Here is a 22,693-nt window from a genome sequence, read left to right on the forward strand (position 1 = left end):
TTTCCTTGCCTGTGTGTAGATCATGCTGCTCAACTGCTGAATTTCTCCTCACTGGTTTCACATCACTCCTCCAATTTCTAAAGATCATTTTGAATGTAAATTATATCCTTAAAAGAGATTATGACCTCTCCTATTTAGTGTCTTCTTAATAACGATATGGAAATAGATATTTAATACTCTTTGAGTGAAGAGGCCTGGGTCCTTTAGTTATGCTGTGCTACCCTGGCTTGAAAACTGTGTTTCTGCATAATCTGTGTGCACAGTGTATACAGGTGCATGCATTTCAAGGACTCTGAAGTTATTTGGTGGTGGCTTTTTTAGTATTTCAAATAACAGTTGCTATCTCTGATGGCAGCTGCAAAATTAATTATAGAACCAGGTAGGTGCTCAGGGTCAAAGCAGAGCTGACAGAGCCTGGAGCAGGGATTTCTTGGCCTTCTTCAACTTGCAGTTTTACATGGGCACAGGTGATCTCGTGGGTGTTACAGCTCACTGTGCCACGTACCAGATGGGGCTGTCCTGAACAGTGTAAGCATATATCTCCTTACTGGTCATTCCGAAACACCATAGAAATGCATCCAACCTCAGAGTTTGAGGGGAAGGAGCATATGTAGAGCTTCCTCAATAATGATCTCTGTCCCATGAGTGTTACTCTTCACTGCACTAAAGCATGAAGTATCTCACAGTATTCAGTGCTTTCTAAAATAAGCTAGATTGGCAGCATAAGTTTTCTGCTAACTTAGAAATATATGTTAAAGTGAGCTGAGAGGTTATCTCTTAAAATAACTCTGAAATTGTAGAGCAATTGTATACTGAGATGACAGAGGTGAATTTCTACTTATGAATTACTGGGAAGATGGGGGACATACCATTTCTGCTTCTGATGAAGAGTAACTTTTATTCCTTTTCTTCTAGGAAACTGTGTTAGATAATATGGCTGAAGAGGGAAATATGTGTGAGTCCCAGGACACTCATGTAGAGGGAAGTGAGCTGCCAAAGGTGACCTCGTGCTGCCCCTGGGCTGACAGTCTGACTGGGCAAATTGACAGATTATCCAGAGACCTAATGACACTCCGTGACCAACTGCATAAGCTTGTAACTGACCGAAAGGCTGCGTGGTGTGAGAAGGTAAGGCTTTGGGTGGCCTTCTTGATCATTAGTGACTTTTTTAAGATCCTATATTATTCATCCTATATGGCTCGTCATAAGACAGCTTCTCTGTGTCTGCTGTGTGTCAACATTGCTGCAATCTTGATATCAGATCTCCAGTTACTTGTCTGTTTATGCGCACAGCATGCCAGGTGCTCTTTCAAAAACAAAGTAGGCATCTGTCCCAGAGAAGCAGCATGCTGAAACAAAATAAGTGTTCTTTTGGAAGGAAAGGCATCAAAGGATAGGCGTTGCAGAGGAGAGAAGAGGAAAAATCATGGCAGCCCCCGGAGCGGATAGAGGCAGCAGGTTAAAAGCATCAGCAATGGTTATAGTGAGGAAAATGAAGATAGGTATTTGTAGGGAAAGGAGTGTGTGAGAGGCCAGAGCTTGTCATCTGTCACTGAGTTAATAGTCTTTGAAATATCTGATGGGGGAAGGAATAAGAATGATTTGAAACCTGTGAAGTGAGAGAGGGGACTAAGCACAAGTTTTGGTAGGGGAACAGACTGGCTGTGGGAGGCTGGCTGCAGAGGAAAACAGGTGATATGAAGGAAGTATACATCGTGTTCTCTAACATAGGGATGGGGAGACACTGGGAAGCACCGAGCGGGGGTGGTAGGACATAAATAAAGGAGCTGTTAATGTAGGTGTAGAAGGTTCATCTGAATATTAACATGCTGGTACAAGGAGAAGATACAATGAAGGTGCAGCTGTAAACGCTATTTATTTTTTTTCATGCATCAAGAGGAAAGAAGGATGCCACAGAATCTATGAAACTTATGGATGGAGAAAAAGTGAAAGAGGTAGTTGGGGCAGATAGAGCAGTAACAAAAATGCTGTATCATTGCTTTGTGTCTGTATTAACTCAGGAGAGGGTTTTCATTTTGCTTGGGCTTTTTTTTTTTTTTTGGTTTGGTTTTGGGGTTGTGTGAGGTATTTTTTGTTTTGGTTTTTTTTCTGTTTTAAGATTGAAGTGTTGGTAGACAGAATTGCAGATCAGTTGACAAAATGAAAAGTGGCATGTTGTCAGATCAAGGGGTATTTGCCCAAGATTTCAAAAGGTCTGGCGTGAAAAACATATGTAGAGAGCTAATTGCATTCTTTGGCTGTAAGGATAAGGAACTAATTTGGCTCAGTTTGACAGGGATAGGCACAAGAAGCTGCAGCTTCACACAGAATATGGAACTTCTCCCCACAGGGCACTGTGGATCTAAGTACTGTACATGGATTTGAAATCCGTTGGACACATTCTTGGAAGATGAAATTCATCACAGGCTATCAAATATACCATTATGAATTACAAACTTAGGAAGCTGCGGGAGTACAAATCATTGCAGGCTGAGGAAATATTCTGAGGAAGTATCTCCATGTTTGCCTCTGTCTCGTAGTCTTCTCTAAGCACTTGCTTTCGATCACTGTCAGTGATGGGGTACTGGACCAGGCAGGTCTCCAGCATCATAAGATTTGGTTGCTTTTATGGCAAAATGATCGTGACTATTATTTTCCAGTGCATCATTTCCAAAGCAAGATATGCTCTGACTCCTCTTATATATAACAATATGCATGCTGTTAAATATTATATAATAAACACACTGAATTTTTTTTAGGTCTGAATTTGGAAATGAAGTCTAAATAGATTAACTGATGAATTCTTCATTGTACTCTTTGGATTTGAATGATGGTCAGTTAAGTTCTTGTGCTCCTGAGATTCAGTGAACATCACATTAGTTTATGACTGTGGGTAACATATGGAGTGCATCTTAGGTGTATTGCTAAAAGGATGGTTTATCACTAGTGTCTCCTGTTTTTACGTGCCCTGGAACAGAATTGTTTTGTAACACTACATGACAGCATTTTTTGGGATGCTGGGGTATCAGATGACTTTCCATCAATACTTTTTATATCAGTCCTTCCTTTGAATAGTGTTGCTGCTTATGTTGCTGCTTTCTGTCTGTAGTCTGTCTTTTTGTTACAAACAGTCAGGATGCTTGCTGAATGTAGGCTCCTATACCAATTTTATGGGTTTGCCCCCTTCAGGCTTTTCCCTGGAAGAATAAGCTTATCAAGTCTTTCCTTCTATATTATTTTTTTTTAATCAAACAGAAGATACAAACATAGCTAAAGTTGACATTACCCCTATCTTTGTATCTTGTGATACTGAGACATCTGGAAATTATCTTGGCTTTCACAAGCTTTGCTCAGCTGAGGGACAGTACAGTTTGTTATAGTTCTTGTGCCCCCTACCATGTACTTCACAAAAACTGTGATAATCCACAGAGTAATTGTGTTTGTTGTTGTGAGTAGGCCTGATGTCTGTGCCAGCCAACTGAGTAGAAACTGTTCTGAAGAACAGAATTGAGGGCACATGATGGAACGTGATATACTGAGGAAGAGAGCAGTTTTTGCAGAAGAATCATGAATCTAAAATCTGTTGGAGCTCTTGGAAGGGACCAGTGAGCATGTGGGCAAGGGAGGTTGGATTGATGTTGTTTAATTGCATTTACAAATGGCATTTAATAAAGTCCCTGAAAAACTTCTCAAAAAAATGAACTGCCCACCTGACTGTCTTTCCTCTTACCCTTGAGCAAACAGCAGAGCAGGAAGAGGAGAGGAGGTGGCTGCGATGGGTTTCCAGGTGGAACCTTATCATGCTGCTCAGCATGTGTGTAACTGCTCTGGGAAAGGAGGTGCATAGCAAGATGCCCAGGTGGAGAGATGAGGCTAAATCCCTGAGAGCACATGAAGGACAGTAGCACAGGATTGTTGAGGGTCCTTGTACTGAGTAGTGAAGTGGTAAAATGTCAGGTAAAATTGCATGGAGATAAATCTAACCAAATGCATCTGAAGGGAGAATCATAATTTTACACTTTTTTTCTGAGCTGTCTGTCATGGCGCATGTATGAGCTCTTGGGGTTATAATGATTGTTCTGTGGAAATGTCAGTGGTCAGAAATAGTAAACTGAATCCTAAGAAGTGTTAGAAAAACAGAGGAAAGCAAAACTTACAATGTTCCCATCCATTCCTGGAATGCCATGTGCAGTTCTGGTTGTAGTCGTAACTCAAAAAGAAGCAAAAAAGATGTTGTTAAGCTGAAAAGGTGCAGGGAGGGGAAGCAGTGGTGATCCCACTTGTGAAAGGGCTTCTCTGCGAGGAAATTTACCTAGGTAAGGGCTTTTCGCGCTACAAGAGGGATATCACAGTGGAGGAGGAAACTTTTTTCATTGTTCTTCTGATGCTACTTGGTTTTCATAATGGGGGAACCTAGAGGGAATTACAGGACAAGTTAGATTAAAAAATCATTGTTAAGCAAGAAATATAGGAAGTATTCTCTGGTCAAGAAAATCCTTCAGCAGTAAGCTACTAGAGTTTAAGTAGGTTATATTTTCCAGTGAGGTATTACATATTTGTCTAGTCCTAAACTTATTCCCTAACTGTTTGCTATTGAAGACTGTTGGAGATAGTGCTTGGTTAGATGGAGCTTTGCTAAAACAAGGTACAGTTGCTCGCTCTGTACATGCAGTTTTGAGCGTCACAGTTCAAGAGAGGAATGTGGGAAGAGTCCAGAAGAGAGAGATGAATATTATTATAAGTCAGAATGTCAGGTCTTTGAAGGTCTTTATGTTAATAATGGAAAGACTGAAGTGAGGTTTGTGATTCTTTGAATACATTTTCTGTGGGGAAAGATCTGAAGGGGTTTTTTCCTCTTGTCCTCGGTAAGTGGGACAAGAATGTGTGTAAATTGCAACACAGAGATTAAAATTAGGTACTAATAAAAAAATTCCTAATGCCTTGGGCAGAGAAACATTCAAGTAGGTTGTCTGGTGAGCTGTGAAGTGTCATCCTTGGACCCTGCACAAACCAGGTTATACACATATCTGTCAAGGGTGGCTGAAAAAGATCTGGACCTGCTCTAAGACTGGATTGGGCTAGAAAACCTGTTGAAGTGTGTTTCACTTATGCAAGCCTGCGATTGATTCATTTATTTATTTTGTACAGTGTAGAGCTATTTCAGTGTGTTAAAGCCATTGCTATGCCACCATGTCTGGTTATTCAGGATGTGGTTTCAGGATGTGTCTGTTTGTTGCAAGTCTGATCATTTACACACTGATTCTGGTAATTAAAACTATTGTTTGTAAATATTTAAAAATCCAGGAACTTAGTTTTCTTATTTTCTTTGTTTCTTTCTTTGTTTCCTTATTTTCTTTTGTTTGTTTCTGCCAGCCCCCAGCTCTTTCCTTGGTTGTGTGCTTGGAATGACCCTGAAACCCTTTCCCTTTCAGGGTCATTCACCTGGAAACATCTGAATGTTGCCATGGGATTTGGGTGATCTGTGAAACCCTGATTAATATGACATTTTAACTGATACCCATGTCTAGGCAGCAATATGTTTGGTATCTTGGAGGAGAAAAGGCATATGACAGAAGTGTGATCTGAATATGTGGCTTTATTACTCTTAGCTTTGTTTTCTTCCATGCAGTACTGGGCAAATATTCATCATTTCTCTGGTGACATTTTGGGGATTTGCAAATTATCAAAAAGTTAATTGAAGTGGTTAAGCTTTAAAAATATTTCCCTTCTTAGAAACAAACTTAACTGTAAAAGATGAGACCTTCTAATTCCAGAAAACTTGTTTGTTTGCTTTTTCCTTTCTGAATAGTTTATTACCTACTCCTCTATTTGAGATGGGGATTCGATTTTAGTCTGTATTAAATCTTTGGCATCCACAAACTGGAATGCAGAGCACTTGACTGCACTTGGTGATCGTTTCAGTTTTCATCACATAAAAGCTCACATCATACTGAGCTTTTGTTGAAACTTGGGATATTGCATCTTGGATACTCTGTGTTCATTAGCATTTAAAAGCAAGCCAGGCTCCTCTGAGATGGCAATATGATGGAATGGAGCTTGCTCATGCATACACGTCTGAAGCATGGCACAGACAGACTTAAAGCCGTTAATCTGAGCTTGAACGTGCTCTTTCCACACTAGAGTCCTCTCCAGAAGTACTGGTGGCTGTGCTTGTATGCTTGGCTCATGTTATGCCTGAGTACCAAGAGTTGAGACTTTCAGAGGTTATAATCTCTGACCTCTATCAGGCCTCCTTAATGACAGTGGAAGAGCACACCGAAACTTGAATTTTGTCTTTGTTTCTGTGTTTTTTCTTCTGATTAGTCACCTCCCCTTCCATTCAGTAGCCCCTAAGCTTCCCAAACTGTTGCACACGCAGACTTGATAGAGATGGGAGAGGATTCAGGGCTGCCCAATTCAGAATACATGCCCTTTGGATTCATGTGCTGGGGGGGGGGGTGGGGTGTGTATAGGACAGGGATGTTTAGCTTTCTCTTGGTGGGGAGAGGGGAAGTGCAGTGGTGATTATTGATGGTGACAGGAGTGGCATGGGACACCCCATCACATGGGGATGGTGGGGACTGGAACATAGAGGCTTTCACTTCATCCCAAGAGTCCTGATTCACTCAAACATTTTGCCACTGCCAGCTCATCACAGCACACTGCTGGAGACCTTGTGAAGTCTAATAAAAGGAGATTTTTTCCCTAAGGATCTTGCATTTATAAAATACTGAATGGTTTTTGATGCACTTTGATTTAAGGCTTCATTATTTGAAGTAGGGAAGCAGCTCCAGAGGCTGATGCTGAAACATAGTTCTACATACTTAAGGATTTATTTTTGTTTTCTTACCAAGATTGAGTTGAATTTTACCTACTCAAACGAGTGCATTTCCAAAGTTTTTCTATATGCCTCATAATAAATTGGAGCTGTGGGTACCCTAGTAGCCACTGCTAGTGCTTGGTGGTTGTGCTATGTGTGTGGTTAACCTGCGTGAAAGTGAAGGCACGTGCAGTGTATGTGTGTGGGCAAGGAAAATATGAAGTCTCATTATTTTCTCCAGTGTGTGAGCGGTGAGGAGCACTGGTGGGGTTGGGCTGGCTCCTGGTCTGCTGTGTTTCCTCCTGCACCAGTGCTGGGTCAGGATGTTTCTGCTGCCTTAAACCCGGGACTTGCAGCAAAGGGCCAGCTAAGCTCTCCATGGAGAGCTCTCTGCAGGCTTGTCAAAAGCTCTTTCTTTAAAAATAAACTGTTCACATTGCGTCTTTGTTATTGCTGCTGTTTACTCTAGTTCTCTGGGCTTTCTGCTAATATGAAGATATCAGTGTAGTGAGTAGTTAATTATCCAGGCTGTCTGGGGTGCAGGAAGTGGAGGAGTGGTATGGAATGGTTCAGTGTTGGCCTATTTCCTCAGTCAGCACATTCCCTTCAGCTGCCCCTTCCCTGGTCCCAGAGCATTTCTGTGTTCTACTTCGTATTTGTAAACCTCCATCTGGAGCACCGAGCAGCTGTCAGTAGAGCTTTTCATGCGAGAAGAAATTGAAGAACTAGCAAGGCCACAAGAGCAGCTTTTGGAAGTGCATGGTTGGCTGGGCCCAGATGCCTGGAAGGGGGAGGAAACCTAGAGAGATCAGCAGAAACATCCGTCAAAGGAGCAATAGAGGACATGGACAGGAAAATGTCAAGGAGGGATGAAGCTAATGGCTTTTATGTGTAGTTCTTTAGTTAAATGTAGGATTAAAATTGCTGTTGATGGAATTTGCATGTTATTAGCCAATTTAGGTTATTAGAAGGCATGGATGTGCTATAAAGCAGTGGGAAGTGAGATCCTAATCCTTGTATTCACTTCTTGCTCATGTATTTTCTTGCACTGGTTTGTCATCTGCCTATAGTCCTACCAGATCTGAGGCTGCTTGCCGATGGAGATGCAAGTGATGGCTCCTGGAGGGCAGTGTGCTCTATGTTGTGTTGGAAGGAGGAAAGAAGCAATCTCCGTGTGTTGGTTCTCAACAGCAGGACCCAACATTTGCATTAGACCTGAAGCCCCTAGCTAGCCTGGATTAGGGCTGGCATGCATGTGGAAAGTTCTTGCAGAGAAGCAGACCTAGGATGTTTTTGTAAGAGTCTTGCTTGTTTCTGAGAGCTCTGTGCAGGTTGGTCAGACTTGAATAGTCAGTGTTAAGCTTTCAGCATACAAAGAGATTAAAAAGATTCTTTGTTTGCAGATGCAGCTTACTGTGCTGATTGCTGAATGAGTGCTGAACTGTGCGAGAGACAGAGACAATGCAGCAGTAGCTAAATCAGCAAACCGATTTCAAACACACAAAAACTGTAACTGGAAATACATTACCTAGCCTGACATATTTCATGGGGCTTATGTATTCTAAAAGACTCCAGCTCCTTAGGGAAGAGAGAAACATTAAAAGCTTGAGAGACGTCTCCTGTTTTGTGTGCAGAATCGGGGGTTTGAAGTAGGTGTGGGTGAATTTTTCTTGCTTCCCAAAATACGCCTTCGTTTGCTGAAATGCAGAATGTTTGCTCAGGTGACAGTATCAGGTAAAGTATAATCAATAACCAGTGTTAATATTTTACTTGTGTTATTTGCCAGGATTTTGGATACCAACCAAGGCAATGAAACGTAGTAAATGCAGCTGAAGAATTACACTCCAGTAAATTTTAGATGAGCTTTATTTAATGATAAACTGTAAAAAAACTTATGCCAATGAGAGTCTCTGTTTCATAGACACTGTAAATGTTTTAGTGCATTTTTAAGAAATAAGTGTAGTACTTAGGTATTTACACAGTTAAAGCACACAGTAAAACATGGATGAAGACTGAGCCCTGTAGGACTGAGATATGTAAGGTATGTAAGATCACAGGTTGCAGCACCACCTTTATCTTTTGAGTATGAAAAGCTTGGAGGCTGGTGGGTGGGATTTGAGGTACCTGTGAGCACAGGGTTGCTGGATTTTGAGACTCTTGCAATTGGTGAGCCACTGCAATAAACATTGTCCTCTACAAGGACAGTATCTTGGGGACACAGATAATTCTGGCTGACAGAGGCCATATTAAACACTGTAGCCAGTGGCTGGATTTTAGAGCAGCTCTACCAGAAGCACTTTTAGTGTGTTTCACTGAACTTTTCAGAGTGGGTTTTGGGGACAGTAACTTCCAGGATGTATCTAGCTTACTTTACAACTCTGGGCAGACTGCTGGGATGGGTTCTTCCTCCTCCAGCAAGAGTAACAAGTGTTGTGCACTTTGCAGTAGTGTTTGCTTTTTAGGTGAGTTGATAGAGGTGCTTTAGGAGGACTGTTTGCATTCATGCATTCAAAGCTTGACTTTAATTTTTTTTTTCCCCTTAACCTTGGCCTTTTTCTCTGTCTGCCCTGAATCAAGGGTACTTGATCATAAGAGAACAAGTATTCAACTCATTTCTGTGTCTTTGTCCTTTGTGCTTATAGAACAGCTGACATAAAAGTAGATCTGTAACTTAATATTGTCACATCTCCTCTTCCCAGCAAGAAATCCATCTAAATAAAGCTTTAGTACACTTCTGAGCTCAGAACTCACCATTTCTAACTTTTCATCTTTGCAGCTCTCTCAAAACACTGAGAGCAGTTTGATTTTCTCTTTGCTGGCTAGCTGTGGGGCCCGGCCTTTGCTGCAAGAGTCATGATGGCCATTCAGGCAGTTTCAGATCCACCTACAGCTGCTACTCGCCACCAAAACTGTGAGCTAATAAGAGAAATTGCTGAATGCATTTTAGGAGTAGTGGCTTTAGAAAATGTCTGCTTTTTCATTGAAACTTTGAAAATGTTTTATGTAGACAAATCTTCATTTACCTCATGCCATAGTTGTGGATAGGCTGAATTGATGGAGTGGCTGGATTGATGGAGTGACCTTTGCTGCTCTGGATGCACTGTTGCTGCCTCCCCCAAAAGCAGGGGGAAGAGCTGCAGGAGTGGGTGCTGGTGGAGGTTTTGCAGTGGTTGTGCAAAGCCCCTGGAAGGGACAAGGGAGTGTTTTCTAACTGAAACCCAAACCAGTCTGGGGGTAAAGAAACTCTAGTTGTGGCTGGGTTTTGTGTGGGGTTTCTTTGGTGGTTGTTTTTGGTTTGGTTTGTTTTTTTCCTTGTATTTTTGCATAAGAAAGACCCTTTTTTGTAAGTTTGTATGATTAGGTGACAATGCCTTCCTTTCATCAGTTTGTTTTAGGAGTGGTTTATATAAACATTCCTTTTGTTTGGCTGTCTGTGCAGGGACTGTATTGCTTGAAATTTGCTTCACATCCTGTTCTCCCAAAGCAGGATAAGTCACAAGCAGCAGTGTTTCTAGAGAGAGTGGCTACTTCCACATTGTGCAGCAACAAAGCTCTGCTTAAAACAATGTGGGGCCCTCCAAGCCTCTGCAAAGTCACTTAGATCTGAGATGATGTATCATCAGTGTTTGTCTCTGCTGCCCAAGATAAAAGTTTGGAAGAACAAATTGAAAAATAAGTGAGCAATTTATTATATGAAGCAATACTTGTCTGTTGCCTACCTTTGTAATTTGTAGTTGTCAGGGTCTTTTTCAAAGTAGCTCTGCAACCTTTTTGCAAGTGTCTAAATTAGTTACACTGACACACTCCAGTTTTCATATCATGTATTTTCAGTGTGTGCCTATTACTACATTAATTTGTGTGGTCTTCTAATTGAATTCAAGGATTTTGAAAAGTTTAGAGATAAAGCTGTAGTTAAAAAGAAATTAATTATAAAAGGCCAGCCTGTTAGAATGGATTTTTTTTTTAGTACTGTAAAATGCTGAAGGTCTGTAACTTGGAAAAGAAAATAGGTGTCTATCTCTTATTCTCTGTGGTGCACATTCCAAATTGTGTGGCATATAGGACTTTCACAAGCCTGAACTTTGTCTCCTTGTAGTTGATGATAAGGAATCTGCAAGTTTGATGCTGCTGCCTGGAGCTGTCCTACCTTCCTGAGAGCAGCAGGACTGTACCAGGTGATGGGCTTGTGTGTCTTCTCAGAAAGTAGCTGAAGAGGTTTAGTTGAACTTCTAGCTCCAGAGCACAGTGATTCTGGCCATCTTGTTATATGCTCTTGCTGATGCTTCATGTTTTCACTTTTCATGCTGGCACTGCGAGCGTCCTCCTTAGGTGAACAGAGCTGATGTAGAAATTGCTGATTTCTTTGAAGACTGTTTATTATTTTAAGATTTGTTGCTGGCTGGTTCAGTCCAGACTTGTGTCAATAGAATAAACACATTACATTCTTTGCGTTCAGTTGTTCTCCTCAAAAGTTAACTAACCACTGCACAAGCAAATTACTCATGCTGAAAATCCCCGCAACAGAGTTCAGAAGATATCCATACAACAGGAAACTTCTTTGTAGCTTTGTGTGAGAGGGTTTTGTCTCATGAGGCTTTCAGCATTACTGCTTTTGTTCTGGGCTGTTTCCCTCAGGTCTGTCCTTTAGTGGCCCAACCCAAAGGCCTCTTTGTGTATCTCTTTTGAGGGTATCACTCTCCAAGTGAGGGCCACTGTCCTGGTTTCAGCTGTGACTGAGATACTTCTCTTCCTAGTAGCTGGTGCAGTGCTTTGTTTTGGCTTTAGTCTGAGAACAATGCTGATAACACACCTATGTTTTAGTTGTTGCTCAGTAGCGATTATCCGGATCAAGGACTTTTTGGTCTCTCATGCTCTGCCAATGAGGAGAGGCGCAAGAAGCCAGGAGGGAGCAGAAACAGGACACCTGACCCAAAGTAGCCAGAGGGATATTCCATACAACAGCACATTGTGCTCAGTACAGAAACTGGGGGAGGGTTACCCAGAAGACACGGATTGCTGCTCAGATCAGGCTGGGCATCAGTCAGCAGGTGGTGACCAATTGTAGTGTGCATCACTTGTGTTTTCTGAGGTTTAATTTATAGGTTTTTTCTTTTTTTTTTTTTTAATTTCTGTAGTTCCCTATTAATATTATCACTATATTTTACTGTATTTTAGTTATTAAACTGTTCTTATCTCAATCTATGGGTTTTACATTCTCTTGATTCTCCTCCCCATCCCACCCGGGGAGGGGTAGGGATAGGAAGTGAGCAAGTGGCAGCATGATACTGAGTTACTGGCTGGGCTTAAACTATGACAGCCATGAAGATGCTCCAAGAGCCGGAACACGTCGCCTATGGTAACAGGCCAAGAGAGTTGAGTCTCTTCAGCCTGGAGGAGGCTCTGGGACACCTTGGAGCAGCTTCCAGTACCTAAAGGGAGCCTACAAGAAATATGGAGAGGGACTTTTTACAAGGATATGTAGGGACAAGACAAGGGGAAATGGCTTTAAGCTTACAGAGGGTAAGACTTAAGAGTAGATATTTTTGGAAGAAATTGTTTACTTTGAGGGTGGTGAGGCATGGAACAGGTTGCCTCAAGAAGTTGTGTCTGCCCCATCTCTGGAAGTGTTGAAGGCCAGGCTGGGGCTTTAAGCAACCTGATCTAGTGGAAGGTATCCCTCCCCATGCAAGGGGTTGGAACTAAATGATCTTTAAGGTCTCTTCCAACCCAAACCATTCTGTGATTGTGTAGGATGCAGTGCATCTCTGTTGCGGGAGAGCTGGGTGAAGCCCTTACTGAAAGCAAGTCTGCTCACAGCAGTCACAGAGTTCAGTTGATTTTAGGCCTAAGAGGATTAATTTGCCTTTTGCTTTGCCTGTGGGACAGATATTTGTAAGCTCAGCAAACAGGCAGTGCTTTTATCAGTTGTTTGGTTTTGTGTTTTGTATTGATATTTGGAGCTATACATTATAGTTTTCTGGTAAAGACCCTGAAAAATATTGATGTTATTTTCCTGTTTTCTTAATCCTGTATCATTTTCCTTTATCTTAAGCTAAACTGACTTCTGACTCACATCAGTGTGGTATTTAGATACAGGAGTCTAAATATAGACCCATTTGATTGTATCTTAAAAAAAAAAAAAACAACCCAAACCAACCAACCAAAAAATGCCACAAAACAAAAACCCTGCAGAACAAACTAAACAAACCCAACAAAAATCTTCAACAAAAACCAGGCAAGTTCAGGTCACTCCTCTTTATAAAGTTCTTTCATTCAAATGCTTTAATTAACTTCTAACTTTCCGTTACTATGCCTCCTCACCATCTAAGAGTTTTCCATTGGAGAAGAGTGTGGATGTTGTTCTGAAGGCTTACAAAGGGCTTTGCAGTATTCAGCGTATACAGTAAAAGGAAGCACAGAGCAGCAGTGCCATGCCAGTCCATGGTAGCTGTTCTCATTGGATGCAGCTATGTGCATTCCTGGTATTACAACTATATTTTTAGTTTCTTCTCAGAGGACTCCTCCCCCAGTTAAAAGATGGCCTTCTATTCCTGTATGAAATAGGTTCATTGCCTCTCCATGGCTTCCCTGTCAATCTGTTTTGGAAAGATAATAGGTATGCTGGGGAGCTAGCATTTCAGTAGTGAATATTTTGCTTTAGCATGCATAAGATGGAGATTCATACATTCCTCTCTAATTACAGGAAATTGCAAATCCTGGCAAAATTTGGAATGCAGCTGCTTGTATAATTACATCTTCTGTCAGTTGCTATAGCTCAGCTTTACAGCCCTTCTAAAATGTCTTCATAGTTTATAGTACAAATAGTGCACGCATTAATAGTACTTTGGGATCACCCTTTTTATTTATTCGCCACCAGTTCGTAAGGCCTAAAATTTTTCTTCTTGCTGAACTAATAACAAGTTAGGAATTAGTAATTATATTAACAGGGTGACATGGACAGTGGGATTGAGTGCACCCTCAGCAAGTTTGCCGATGACACCAAGCTGTGTGGTTTGGTTGATACGCTGGAGGGAAGGAATGCCATCCAGAGGGACCTCGACACGCTTGTGAGGTGGGCTGATGCCAACCTCATGAAGTTTAACCATGCCAAGTGCAAGGTCCTACACCTGGGTCGGAGCAATCCCAGGCACAGCTACAGCTTGGGCAGAGAAGAGATTCAGAGCAGCCCTGCAGAAAAGGACTTGGGGGTGTTGGTTGATGACAAAATGAACATGAGCTGACAGTGTGAACTCGCAGCCCAGAAAGCCAACTGTATCCTGGGCTGCATCAAAAGGAGTGTGACCAGCAGGTCGAAGGAGGTGATCCTGGACCAGCAGGTCGAAGGAGGTGATCCTGCCCCTCTACTGTGCTCTCGTGAGACCTCACCTGGAGTATTGTGTGCAGTTCTGGTGTCCTCAACATAAAAAGGACATGGAACTGTTGGAACAAGTCCAGAGAAGGGCCACGAGGATGATGAGGGGACTGGAGCACCTCCTGTATGAAGATAAGCTGAGAGAGCTGTGGCTGTTCAGCCTGGAGAAGAGACGGCTGCATGGAGACCTCATAGCAGCCTTCCAGTATCTGAAGGGGGGTTATAGGGGTGCTGGGGATGGACTGTTCATTAGGTTCTGTAGTGATAGCGCAAGGGGTAACAGGTTCAAACTTAAACAGAGGAATTTTAGATTGGCTATAAGGAGGAAGTTCTTTACTGTAAGGGTGATGAGGCATTGGAATGGATTGCCCAGGGAGGTTGTGAATGCTCCATCCCTGGCAGTGTTCAAGGCCAGGTTGGAGAGAGCCTTGGGTGAGATGGTTTAGTGTGAGGTGTCCCTGCCCATGGCAGGGGGGTTGGAACTTGATGATCTTAAGGTCCTTTCCAACCCTATCTATTCTATGATTCTATATTAAGGTGAAATTCTGCTTTATCTGTTTATAGTTACTGTTAAGCCAAAAGAAATTATATGAATTTCGTACTGTTGCTGGGCTTTTGGTTTAGTAAGAGATACCCATGTGTGTGCTTCAAACCAGTTTGACCTGCCTGCAGCAGCAGGTTTTGGATACGTGCAAACCTTTCCATTTCATGGCCTTATGAAATAGAAGGTAGTGGGTCATGGAGAATTGGTTAGGTTATTGGCAACTAAGTGTTGCCATCTGCTTCTGGTCATTAAATGGAGGATAAGATATTGATCACAATTTGGAGCTTAATGAGATGTGTTGGCCCCACCTAAACCACCATCACAACTGGAAAATGGTTAAAAGGTTGGAAAGGATTAAAGGAGGCATAACAAATGAATTATTTGGTCTGTCTTTTTGACAGGTGAGAATAGTGTAATTTAACCAAGGCAAAGTTACAGCTGGATCATGTTCTGCAAGTTTTTAGACAGAAGTGGAGTTTTGAGGATATAAGACTTCAGATGAAAGACGCAGTGGCTAAGGCAGAGCTCACTGAAAAGGAGCATATTTTTAACCATAGATGTATTTCACTGCTGAGATAACACAGTGATAGGGTAGTTTCTCAATCTGCTGGAGCCTGTGTTAAAAAAAAAAAACAGAAGTACATGTTTCTAGAATAGACCCTGTAGCTTACCAAAATGTAGTAGAACATTGCAGAAATTACTAGGTGAGATACTGTAGCCTGTGCTTTGTGGTAGCTTAGACTTATCAAACAGTTTATTATGGCTTTAAATCCACAAATGCATGAGAACTGGTATTAAATGGGCTATTTCAGAAGAACATCAAGGATCTCACAAAAAGAAAGAAACCTCATTTGGGCAGGACAGTGTGGGAAGTGTTCAGCTATTAAAATAGAAAATTATGATTTCCAGCATTTTTAACTGGTTACTCTTCAGTGTGCAGAAATTGCAGCAGAAAATTAAAAACCTTGAAAGCTTACAGCAAAGCAGCTTGATTCAGTAAGACAAGTTTTATAGAGCTGCAGAATAACTCTGTAACTTTCTTAGAGGTTTGAAATTACATTTGGCAAGTTACTATAAAACATGAATTTGAAATTAGAGTAAGGTATTTTTTTTTTGTACTAAAACACCTGCTTACTCATTGTTGTAGTGTTTCTAGAACAGCTGAATGCAGATACTGCTTTTGCTTTAACTCATGGTTTTGGTTTTGTTCCTGTTTTTTTTTTTTTATATAAGCAGCAAAATCCATTTAGATGTTTTTCTTAAGATTGGGGGTCTGATTTTCTTGGAATTCATTGTTCAGCAGATGTTTGAACTTCTCTGTGGTCTCTGCAGGGTCATGTCACCCTCGCTCCATAATTTTTCCCCGAAGTGGGAGCTGCAGGACTTGATTTTCCATCACTTACATATTCACAGCATCCCTTGAAATGGTGCCTTTGTGTCTGAAGCTGAATGGGTCACTGTCTTATCACTAAGGAAGAATTTGTCATACACTTAAACATGATTGTTCAAAAAAAAAAAAAGGGAGGGGGCAAACAAAAGAAACTGTCCATGTAGCCAAGTTATTATTTGTTTATTGTTAAAGAAGTGTAAAGCCCTCACTCTATATATGTGTGGAAAGGGCTTTATTTTAATGCCTTTGAGGACACACAAGCACACAAAACACTTGAGTTATAAATAACTGTTCTGTACAGAAAACAGTGACAAACATGGAGAGCCATGGAGTTGGCTTGTTGAGTTTGTGCTATCTCTAGTGATCTTTAAGCTGAATTTTGCTTGGGCATCTCCTTTCACAGACAGACCATGGTGGGTGTTTTTCAGCACTGCTCCACATGCAGTAAGGTGTGCAGAATGTGTATTGTATAGCCAGGAAATTCTTGTATAGGAGCACAGAGAGGTTGCAGGTTGGCATTGCAGGAGCACAGAGAGGTTGCAGGTTGGCATTGCAGGATCCCTGTGACTATTTTTCTTGTATTCCACTTTTATTTAATGCTTACAGATCTTTCTGCTGTGCTTATAGAGGACTCTGCTCTTCACCCTTCTATGTTATTGATATACTTCTGCTTATTACTTCCTTTTGCTCTCTTTCCTTTTGTACTTGGTGCTGTTGTTACAGTGCTGACAAGGAGGGCTTTCTTACAAGTAGTCTGCAAATCCTCCTCCGTCCTGTTTTCTGTATCCCAGATAGACTTTCAGCTGGGATTGCAGTTCTGCAAGGTTTTTCTTGCTGGGTAGTAGTGGAATAAACAACTACATACAAACTGCAAGACAGCAAAAGGTATGAACAGTGATCATCTATAAAGTGTTACTCAGGCTTGGACTGATTAATGACAAGTATTAGCAAGGTTCAGCCCCTGGACAGATCTGGATTCCAGCCTGGAGACTGAAAACTCTTAAACTAACCTTAATTTGCCACGCCTGGTTTCCAGCACTCAGCTGTCAGGATTTCTTCATGGCAGTTTCTGAGCATGCCAGTATGTCTGTGCTTATCCTGCTTTCATTTTTAACTTATAGATCTTTATCTATAATTGATGCTTGTCTGTTGAATGAGCCTGCTCAGTATACATGGAGACTGAAAGCTCCAAGAAGCTCCTCTAACCTGGAGAATGTCTCTCAGTGCCTGTGCTTGGGCTACTGTGATGTGCTCAGGAGCTATTGGGAGCCAGGCAGGTGAGGGCACTGGCTGGCCTGGCAGGTCTCTTCTATTTCTGCAGTCTGGCCCATTACATTACATTAATGTAATACATTACTCATGTATTTTCAGACATATCATATTCCACTTCACTCTTCAACTCCCTAGGTACAGGGGGCCATCTTAGATGTGACAGCCTTAAAATAAAGCTTGGAAATTAGTTTCCTTTAGGAATAAAACTTTTCACAAGTCAAATGCTGTTTGGTGTTTCCAGAGGGACTAGATGAGTTTATGAAAGGTGTTGAGTGATTATGCCCTGATAGAAAAGGCAGTATGACTTGGTGGCTTGGATATTGCATCCATTTATATTTCCTAATTTCCTTCACTCCCCAACCCAAAAAGACAAGATCTGAGATTTTTCTGTGCAGTGTCTGTACACAATGGCCAGAATAATTTGTATTTCATGCTGTATGCATATGGGGTCTTCACCCTATTCATAAGAGAAACACAAGAGAGGAGTGGACAGATAGGACTGGAGGCAGAAAATGCTATTTCTAGGCTTGTGCAGTTTGTTTTTCTGAGCAATACTGTTATTACAGCCACTTCTGCAAAGCTAGAATAATTTGAAGAGATTGTCATTTAAAAATAATGACATGATTCTGGTCTTTATCATCCACTTTGAAAGCAGCACCAACAATTTGGTTTGCTGCTCCTTCCTCGAAGTTGGCAACAACGCAATCATAAAATAGAAATGCTCCTATGCCTCCCCCTGCTCTATTGCTCAAAATAGGTTTTTGGATCTTTCATTGCTGTTGCGTATTAAACTTTAGCTAGTGGCTTCCTTCAAGTACATAACCTAAAGGCAGAATATTCATTTGGTTTCTGGGGCTTTTAGGTTGCCATGTGAAGTTTTAAAAGCTGAAATGTTGATTTCAGCATTTGGAAGATTGTCACTTTTGTTAGGTCATTACTGTAAATTATTTAAATAACATGATGCTATTTAAATAACATCATCTTTAAAAAGAGATGTCTTTGGGATGTCTTGTATGTTGGTAAAAATCTCTCCAAGTAAGTTCACATTCAGCTTGCTTCTTAACCAAAAAAGAACCATTTTGTGCATAATTTTTCCTGTACTTTTCATTAGTAAGCTGTTAACACTCTGAGACAGATCAGGCTTTCAGGGATGTTTGAGCTGTGCAGAATGACACAAAGCGCTTGGGAAGCTCATTACCAGCAAGGTTGCAAGCAAATGTGAAAGAGCTGAGGAAACCATAGCAATAATTGTAGAGGGCTGGAATGTCTCCTCTTTGAGGAGAGTTAAATGAGCTAAATGTATAGGTCAGCTAAGCAGTTTATAGATGTAGACCTCTACAAGATGAGCAGCTGAAAACCTGAGACTGTCCACATGATGAATTTGCATACGTCCAGAGGAGGTGAATTGGGATATTACTGTTCTGGCCTCAAAACAGTGGAACATGTGAAGAAACTGGATGGCAGCTTATTTAAAATGTGTGACACCTTTTCCATGATTTGCCTGCTGAACTCATTGCTGTAAATTTTATTCATAGCCAAAAGATTCCCGGGACTGAAAATAGCTGAGATGGCTGTCTGTATGAAAAGGACAGCCAGTAGTATCTCAGGTTAGAAGAAATTTCAGAGAAGGTGGGAATGAGGAAGCACTGGGAAAATGAACCGTGTGTGTAGGTGTTTGCAGGCTTGAAGTCTCTCCTGTGCATCGGTGCATCAGTTAATCCACCATGGTGCAGACTGAGCCAAGCTGCCTGCTCAGCCTGTTTTCTAGATATGCCTCGTCTCACTGCCCCTTTCCAGCTCTGGAGTGGGCTCACCCTTTTCTGTTTTGACTTGGCCATTTTCCTCAGCCTGAACTTTTTTGGAAACGCATCATCAGTCATGATGTTGTCCCTGGGGAGATGGAAATCCTTTCCACACCTGATGGATGTCGTGCCTGGCTTAATTCCAGGATGTCAGGAACTAGAGGCCACCTGTCTCTTCCCACTCTCCAGCTGATGTTAAAGAGATCCATTTCATTCTAGTGCTTATTCTTTGCATATTCCCACATGTGAATCTGCCAGCAGTGTCTGTGCACATCACAACTCTTTGCACTGTACCAGGTTTGGGAAGGGCAGTGCAGGCTGTCTGTCACTTCCATCCCTTTTCATTCCGTAGTCTAAGATGCAATACTTATATCTGCAACTACACTCATTCACTGGCTTCTCCTTAGAACACAAAAATTATTATAGCTTTCTCTTTAGTTTTTAATACCTTTTGAAAACTTACAGTGGTCTTCTGGAAGACTGAAGTTCTTCTAAAGGAAATCATCTAGGAGCACGTGGGGCAGTTTGGCCAGTATCATACTCCAGACAGAGGTCAGTGACATGGTGAGGCGATGAGCTAGAAGGAACCCAGCTGGAGTACTTGCCTTGGTGTTCACTTGTGGCATCTGTCCATCTGCAGCTGTTATAGGGCTGGTGAGGACAGTTGTATGTCATGGGAGGCTCCTGATAGCAGATCATGGTCTTCGGAATAGGAAGCCTGGTAGGGTATGCCAACCTTATGAAGTTTAACCATGCCAAGTGCAAGGTCCTGCACCTGAGTTGGAGCAATCCCAGGCACAGCTACAGGTTGGGCAGAGAAGAGATTCAAAGCAGCCCTGTGGAGAAGGACTTGGGAGTGTTGGTCAATGAGAAAATGAACATGAGCCAGCTTCAGTGTGTGCTCACAGCCCAGAAAGCCAACCGTATCCGGGGCTGCATCAAAAGGAGCATCACCAGCAGGTTGAAGGAGGTGATCCTGCCCCTCTACTCTGCTCTTGTGAGACCTCACCTGGAGTATTGTGTGCAGTTCTAGTGTCCTCAACATAAAAAGGACATGGAACTGTTGGAACAAGTCCAAAGAAGGGCCATGAGGATGATGAGGGGACTGGAGCACCTCCTGTATGAAGATAGGCTGAGAAAGCTGTGGCTGTTCAGCCTGGAGAAGAGAAGGCTGCATGGAGACCTCATAGCAGCCTTCCAGTATCTGAAGGGGGGTTATAGGGATGCTGGGGATGGACTCTTCATGAGGGACTGTAGTGATAGCGCAAGGGGTAACAGGTTCAAACTTAAACAGGGGAATTTTAGATTGGCTATAAGGAGGAAGTTCTTTCCTGTTAGGGTGGTGAGGCACTGTGTTGCCAGGGAGGTTGTGAATGCTCCATCCCTGGCAGTGTTCAAGGCCAGGTTGGAGAGAGCCTTGGGTGAGATGGTTTAGTGTGAGGTGTTCCTGCCCATGGCAGGGGGCTGGAACTTGATGATCTTAAGGTCCTTTCCAACCCTAGCTATTCTATGATTCTACATTGACCATGGAGTGCGTGGAGGGACAGCACACTTCCACAGCCTCAGTTACAGCATCTGTGAGTGACTGCTCTGTTGTGCTGTTGTGAACAGCTCACCAGATTAGTACTCGCTGCAGAGTGGGATCTGTGTCAGTTTGAAGATGCTGGTTCCCCTTCAGCTGATTCCCTCTGTGTTTGGTGTGGCTTTTCTCAAAATGCAGCAGGTCCCTTTGGGATGAGGTTGGTGTTGTAGAAGTGGAAACAATGATTATCGTGTTGTTGTATTTATGCAAAGATGATGTGCAGAATTTGTCAGACAGCACTACGTACCTAATTGGGAATTCAACTTCCAGCTGGTAGATTGAGACTGAAAGGCATAGCAGTGGGATAGAGACGGGCAGACACAAAATGCTGAGGCTCCTAATCTATTTCAATATGTTTGTTTAATACAAAGTAGTCTGCTGAGATTGTGTTGCAGTGTAGAATAATTGTGTGCTGACTAATAGGAGACAGCAAGCTGTTAAAGAGCATCAATTAACTGTACAAGAGGAGGTTATTGAGTATTATCACAAGCGTTCAGTATGTGAGAAGAGTAAAGAATATTACTTGAAGGTAACCCTCAGAGAATTTTAGGTATTGAAATCTACAGACCGTAACAAGAGTATTTGTGGACATGCATATGGTTTCAGAGCTTACCAGGAAGAAGAGTGCAAAAAGAAACTCGAGCTAGCTTTCCAGTTCCAGATTGCGCTGAGACAAAATAAATAGTGCTTTGCTAAACTTGTTCTCTTATTTCATATTTATTACTTTAAAAATTTACCCTGTTAAATGTATCTGGTGTTGGCTCAGGAAATATTGTTCTCCTTTGCAGAAGATAACATGTGCAGTACCCTTCTGGTACTCAGATTTCAGGATTTGGTATACTACTTCTGCTTCCTGACTGCCTAACTGTAAGGCTGTTGACATTGTCCTTACAGCTGCTCCTGCTTCAGTGTAGTAATTCCTATTCCTGCTATTGCATTGAATTAGAACTTTATGTACTTAATGCTGAGAGGAGCATGCTTTTCCATCATGTGTCTTGCACAATGGAAAATTCTCCAGTTTTGGGCAGTGGAGAGTATGAAAACCTGTGTTCCATTAGAATACTTTTACATAGCCCTACTAGTATTCTGTCTGAGTTTAATGTGAAAAATAAATCACAGTTTGTGGGCTGTGTTTGCTGAGTGATTTTATTCTTTGTAAGTAATGGGAAATTTTTCCCATCCAGTGTTAAATCCATTTTGTGCAAACAAAATTTTCCATTTATTCATTGGCAGTGGAGAGACCAGATAACATTGAATTCATTTTTTTTCAGTTTTGTTTCTTTGAAAGTGGTGTAGCAGAATAGGACCTTGGATAGTCTTTTAGCCAACAGCAACAGATGTCCTGGAATTCCTTGGGGATTATGGTAAAGAGCGACCCTTGTTTTTTGAACAAAGATAAAGACAGGCTTCTCTTGGCATCAACTGTCTATTCAAATGGCTTAATCAGCAGTGGTCTCTGTTAAGGGATGGTTCTGCATTCATGAGGCCTTTAATATGTTAGGAAAAAATCAGAGAAATATACTCCTTTTCTGATTTGATTGATTTTTCTTAATCTTTTTCTTGAGCGAGGGTGGGGGGGGAGAATAACACATCAGAAGACTGTGGAGAGGATTAATTACTTGGCTGAAAAACTCAAGAAGATAGTTTGATGAGAGATGTGGGATGAGTGAAGCCATGGTGAAGTTGGTGTCTGAGAAAATTCAGCTGTGACTGCAGCCCTTGTGCCTCCTGTGTTTCATACCATAAGAGAACATAGGCTGATCCTCTGTATGTCATAAGCTTCTGAACTGGTTTCAGTAGTGAAACCCTCCCGACTAATCTATGGGAAAAAACCCACCTTTTTTCTCCAGATATGGAAGCTGAGCAATTGTAGCTTGACAGTGGCAAAGGCAGGGGGGGCTTTGCTACTTT

At 41.8% G+C, this 22,693-nt stretch overlaps 1 protein-coding gene across 1 annotated transcript in view; it reads left to right on the forward strand.

Annotated features, from left to right (window-relative positions):
- Positions 1–22,693, forward strand: part of TEDC1 (tubulin epsilon and delta complex 1) — a 77,402-nt gene that overhangs the window by 52,543 nt on the left and 2,166 nt on the right. The window contains exon 7 of the mRNA XM_057402403.1: positions 916–1,128. Coding sequence (XP_057258386.1) covers positions 916–1,128 — 213 coding nt within the window. The remainder of the gene's footprint in view (positions 1–915; positions 1,129–22,693) is intronic.

The sequence above is a fragment of the Pezoporus wallicus genome, unplaced genomic scaffold (genome assembly GCF_028554395.1).
Source record: "Pezoporus wallicus isolate ANWC-B61680 ecotype Strahan unplaced genomic scaffold, APGP_CSIRO_Pwel_v1 contig_6665, whole genome shotgun sequence".
Lineage (NCBI taxonomy): Eukaryota > Metazoa > Chordata > Aves > Psittaciformes > Psittacidae > Pezoporus > Pezoporus wallicus.